At 31.5% G+C, this 6,000-nt stretch overlaps 1 protein-coding gene across 2 annotated transcripts in view; it reads right to left on the bottom strand.

Annotated features, from left to right (window-relative positions):
- Window positions 1-1,996: 1,996 nt before the first annotated feature.
- SH3BGRL (SH3 domain binding glutamate rich protein like) overlaps window positions 1,997-6,000 on the bottom strand; it is a 71,840-nt gene continuing 67,836 nt past the window's right edge. Inside the window, exon 4 of one of the 2 annotated variants that reach the window (XM_005700586.3) lies at window positions 1,997-3,325. In XM_005700586.3, the coding sequence (XP_005700643.1) occupies window positions 3,293-3,325 (33 nt within the window). In that variant the 3' untranslated portion in view covers window positions 1,997-3,292. The remainder of the gene's footprint in view (window positions 3,326-6,000) is intronic. The other variant, XM_018043954.1, reaches the window with a different exon arrangement.

Here is a 6,000-nt window from a genome sequence, read left to right as displayed (position 1 = left end):
GTATTGCTGAAGCCTGGCTTGGAGAATTGTGAGCATCACTTTACTAGCACGTGAGATAAGTACAATTGTGCAGTAGTCTGAACATTCTTTGGCAGTTCCTTTCTTTGGGAATGGAATGAAAATTGACCTTTTCCATTCCTGTGGCCACTGCTGAGTTTTCCAAATTTGCTGACATATTGAGTGCAGCATTTTTACAGCATCATCTTTTAGGATTTGAAATAGCTCAACTGGAATTCCATCACCTTCACTAGCTTTGTTTGTAGTGATGCTTCCTAAGGCCCACTTGACTTCACATTCCAGGATGTCTGGCTCTAGATGAGTGATCACAGCATTGTAATTAACTGGGTTGTGAAGATCTTTTTTGTATAGTTCTTCTGTGTATTCTTGCCACCTCTTCTTAATATCTTTTGCTTCTGTCAGGTCCATACCATTTCTGTCCTTTATTGAGCCCATCTTTGCATGAAATGTTCCCTTGGGATCTCCAGTTTTCTTGAAGTGATCTTAATCTTTCCCATTCTGTTGTTTTCCTCTATTTCTTTGCATTGATGGCTGAGAAAGGCTTTCTTATCTTTCCTTGCTATTCTTAATTCAGATGACTATATTTACTACTGTGGGTGAGAATACCTTAGAAGAAATGGAATAGCCCTCATAGTCAATAAAACAGTCTGAAATGCAGTATTTGAGTGCAATCTCAAAAACAAAATAATCTCAGTTCATTTTGAAGCAAACCATTCAACATGACAATAATCCAAGACTATGCCCCAACTGCTAATGCTAAAAAAGGTGAAGTTGATTGGTTCTCTGAAGATCTACAAGATCTCCTAGAATTAACACACACACACACACACACACACACACACACACACACACACACACACACACAATGATGTCCTTTTCATCATAGGGGATTGGAATGCAAAAGTAGGAAGTCAAGAGATACCTGGAGAAAAAAGCAAGTTTAGCCTTGGAGTACAAAATGAGGCAAGACAAAGGCTAACAGAGCTTTGCCAAGAGAACACATTGGGTATGGGAAACACCCTCTCCCAACAACACAAGATATGGCTCTACACATGGACATCACCAGATGGTGAATACTGAAATCAGATTGATTATATTCTTTGCAGCCAAAGATGGAGAAGCTCTATACAGTTGTCAGAAACAAGACCTGGAGCTGACTATGGTTCAGATTATGAGCTCCTTATTTTAAAATTCTAACTTAAATTGAACAAAGTAAGAAAAAAACACTAGGCCATTCAGGTATGTCCCAAATCAAATCCCTTATGATTATACAGTGGAGGTGACAAATAGATTCAAGGGATTAGATCTGGTAGGCAGAGTGTCTAAGGAACTATGGACGAAGGTTCATAACATTGTACAGGGGGCAGTGACCAAAATCAGCATGGCCTTGAAGGCACTTCCTAATATTCAGAATTTCACTTGGTTTTTTTATATCTATAGGACCTATAGGACATATAGTACTCAGCTGACAAAAAGAAAGATTTCAATTTGCAAAGACTCAATTCAGCATTTTACTTTACATAAATATATATGTTAATTTTAAGGTATAGTCTAGTAGATATAAACATCTCAAAAATGTAATCTATTTTTAAAGAATGTCTATTTTTGACATTGTTGATTATTTGAAACTAAAAGAAAAGCAAGAATGCCCACATAAAATACTGCAAGTATCATCATCTGTATTTAATAAAGCTCAGGAGAATATATTGATAAAAACATGTTTTAGCATTTTCCAGAATTTATTACAAAATACCCTGTTTACTCTAGAGCTCTCCACAGCATATTTTTGTACACAAAATAATTCTTTGTTTGACTCCAGTGTATACTGCAAAATTCAGAGCCCTAAAGAAATTTACAAAGTGTATTCAAAGTGTTTTCTTTCTGTTATTTTCTCTTTTCTCCTTTCCCACTATCTAAAAAGTGTATTACCCATCTAAAATTATTATTACACTATTTAGAAACTCTATAAACACAAAAATTTATGTTTTTGAAAGTACTGAGTTTATTTTAAAACATTGCATCAAGGTTGAATTTCAGCAAACAAAGCCATGTCTTCATTATATGCTGATTTTGGCAAAGAGCACAGACTTGCATACATAAAATGATATGATAAAGTAATTTAAAGTAAACTGTGTTTGCTTTCAGTAATGTGGAACCAAATTACAATAGTAGTGTGGAACTAAAGTACAATATACACGTCTTCTGGCTGATGTAGGCCATAATGTTTCTTGTCTTCTAAGAAGTTTTCAAAATTAATATTTAAAAAATTGATCCTTTTGTCTGATACTTATGGTACTCACTGGAATAGAGGCATAGAAAAGATTCTCTCTCCTTAGATTAATGCACTCATACAGTAAGCTGAAACAAAAATGTCAAATATGTCAGAGATAGTGGCATTCATGATCATAAGTTGTTTTAAAAGGGGAAACTTAGTTCCAATCTATTTTAAAAGTTAATTAAAAGTCTGAGTTCTTTGCAAAAGGATGTCATTTTAAACTTATTTGCCATCCCACTTACATAACATACATATGCATATTTCTTCAGGGCAAGCAGCTTAGCAACATGATTGCATGAAAGTAAAGCAAGAAACTTTGTGGTTAAGCAAGAAACTTTTCAACTGAATACATTTTTTTTTTTTTTTTTGTGGGAGATCATCTGTTCTGGTCACTGCAATATGCAACGAAAGGCTACATTTAGAAGCCTAGAAAACCTGTGATTCAGAACATAGAACTCTTTTAAACTTTCAACTACAAAGGAATGGGAATGTTATAAATGCCACAGGAAATTACAATGTATGACATATCATAAACATTATCTGCAACTACTTTTTAGTCACAATAATTTCACATTAAAAAGGTACAGACTTTTGTTCACTAAAATTAATGAGGCAATTTGGGAACAAGAGACAAATTCTCACTTGCCTTTTAAAATTATTCAATGTAGAGATACAGATATAATTAAACTGCAATAATAATACCAAAAAAGGGAACAGGTGCTTGCTTTTCAAAATCACTGAAGTACATAAAATGCCTTAGCAGACAACAATAATATTCCATGACACCTACTTAAAATTTCATGTTCATTTCCTATTTTCCTCATCACAATGTTAACATTTTAATTATGTATTCATTTTAATTGTTTGCATGTGAAAGTACCAACTAATCAATTATTTCAACATTAAGCCTACTTCTTTTGAAGCCATGATAATTTTGATATTTTATAAAAAGCAATGGAGACTCCTTTTTTAGGATGCTTAAGGCAGAATATTTAAGATTCATGCTTGCTGCTTTGCCTGAGCTTCTGCTTCCTGAAATGGAAGAAAAAAAAAAACAGATTTAAATATCATAAAACAGATACCCATGTGTATTTTGAGTAAACTATATTATCTCAAATTAGTAAGAATATTCAAAATAAGAAAAATAGCCCCCAGAAAAAGACAGCTTAAAAATTCTTAATAGAAAAACTATAATATAGAAACTTCCGCCTAAAAACAGATGTAACAGAGAACTGTCTACAATTCCATAAAAGCGGGTGATTTACACTTGTGTCAATTATAGTTACCATTTTATTTAAAAGTAACTAATTTCCTTTTTGAGTGATTTTTCACAAAAATTGAGTGTTCAAAGACATTGTCATCTACAGTTTCCAGTCTGCTGAATTTTGTTTAATTAAAGCTTAAGTTAATTAGAAAATGTGTTATTTGCCAAAATGCTGTTTTTAAATTTCATAGCCGTTCCTGTGGACAGTGAGTACTTCTACCATAGGAACTCTGACCTATAGGTGTGCTCTGGCACTTAAGATAGTACTCGACACAAAATACAATTCAAGGAAAAATATATGGAAATAAAGATGGGTGGCATGAGTGAATTTGGTGAAAGAAACCTCAGATTTGAGTTGTAGAAATCATATATACTAGAAAATCAGCACCTAAACACCTGTATCTAATAGAATATCAAGAGGAGTGAAAGCAACTGAATATTCCAAAATAAGCCTCTGATGCTAACACCAGAAGAAAGGGAAAATAGAAGGTGCTACATTTTTACCCACCCCCCAAAAAAAAAGAAGTAAAAATGATAGAAGGAAACCAGAAGACAGTGTAATTCATTCTTAATATATCCTTAACAAAACAGATGTAATACACTATTGACTCACCTTCTAAAACCCTTAGTAAATATATATATAGTAAATATATACATAGTAAATATATACATAGTAAATATATACATAGTAAATATATATATATATATATTCTTAATATATCCTTAACAAAACAGATGTAATACACTATTGACTCACCTTCCAAAACCCTTAGTAAATATATACATAGTAAATATATACATAGTAAATATATATATATATACATATATATATATAGCCCCTAAGCTCTTTTGAAATTTCTAAGGTAGTGTTTCGCTGTCAAAATGAGTATGTCATAGACCCACATTATGTATTTTATTTCATTTTATTTAACAAGCTTCTAAATATTTCCTCACACAGCACAATGAATTTTATACCAAAACCCTTCAATGCCCTAGCATATATAGGTGGGGAAGAGGTGGTATAAAAATATGAATATGTGGCTAATGTAATGTCCTTCTTCTTATGATCACTTAATACCTGAGTGACTAGTATTTTGGAGACAGCCTAGTTCCCTAAAGTCCCACTTATCAATCTTTACTGTAATCTGTCACAAACTGTGTAGCTTTCAGTTATCCTTTATAATAGAATAAATTACTAGAACAAAAATCCAAGACAAAAGGCAATTAAATATTCTTTGTAATTTGTCTTTAAGAATATATACTATTTAATATACTATATTTAAATATACTATACTTATATTTGCTCATAAGTATATTATATATACTTAAATATACATACTATATTATATATACTTAAATATATACCTATAAGTATAGTATGTTAAATACACTACACTTATATTTAAATATAAAATATACTATATATTTAAACTATTTACTTTTTAAAATATAGTTTATTCATAAAATATGTAAATTGTGCTAAAAGCTTTGTTATTATGTAAAAGTAAGTGGCTAGTATTTATAGAATCATGAGTTGCTTAATCAACCAGAGAGCTTTAGAAATAGGAATATGATGTGTTCTTTACCTCTACTCCCACCATAAACATCATTCTATAAATGCATTGGTTTTGAATCATATAATCCTGGGTTCAAATTCCATATCTGCTACTCAATTATTATGTAGTCTTGGTCAAATTACTTAAATTATCTGAGTATTAGTTTCCTCCTCTGTAAAATGGCATTGAGGATACCTAGCTTTTAAGGGTGGAATAAAGATAAAATGAGATGAATGTGAACTGTGTAGCTCAGTGCTTGGTTCATTGCAGGTATCCGTATTTTTTTTCCTACCTTTCTTCTTTCCACTTTCTGGATTAAGTGGAAAGTAACTAAGACCAACACCACAGCTAAATGTTATTAACATACAGTTTCCCTTGGAGATGTAGTAAAATGGAATGGATTTAGTAGAAATGGGAATGTTTTAAATCTCACAGTAGAGGCAGATTTTCATGGCCTCTCCCTAGACCCAGGCGGTTCAAAGTCAATGAGAATACTTCTTTAACCAGCATGTTTTGGTCCTTCAACATGTTAGTGAACATGGCTTTCCCACATCACTGGATTTTTATATTTTAGTAAAAATATACCAGTTATTTTATTCCATGTTAAAACTATCAACTCTACTGAAATGTAAGAAATGCTAAGTGCTAAGAAATTAGCTTTTGTATTAATAAAATAGTAAATAGCAAAAAAAGTAAATAGCAAATATATTTATATACTATGTTTAAATGCATCCAATATTCAAAAGAATAAAAAAATTATTTTCTTAAATAGGATTCCTTGCTTTATGGAACTATTTGCTATTGGGTACTTTTAAATAACAAGTTTTCCAGTGCACTGGCTTTCAATAATTTTTAAGTATAAAGAGAATATATTTTAATTATTTGGA

The sequence above is a fragment of the Capra hircus genome, assembly GCF_001704415.2.
Source record: "Capra hircus breed San Clemente chromosome X unlocalized genomic scaffold, ASM170441v1, whole genome shotgun sequence".
NCBI classification, from domain to species: Eukaryota; Metazoa; Chordata; class Mammalia; order Artiodactyla; family Bovidae; genus Capra; species Capra hircus.
Note: the sequence above shows the minus strand (reverse complement) of the source record. Positions and strands in the feature narration are given on the sequence as shown.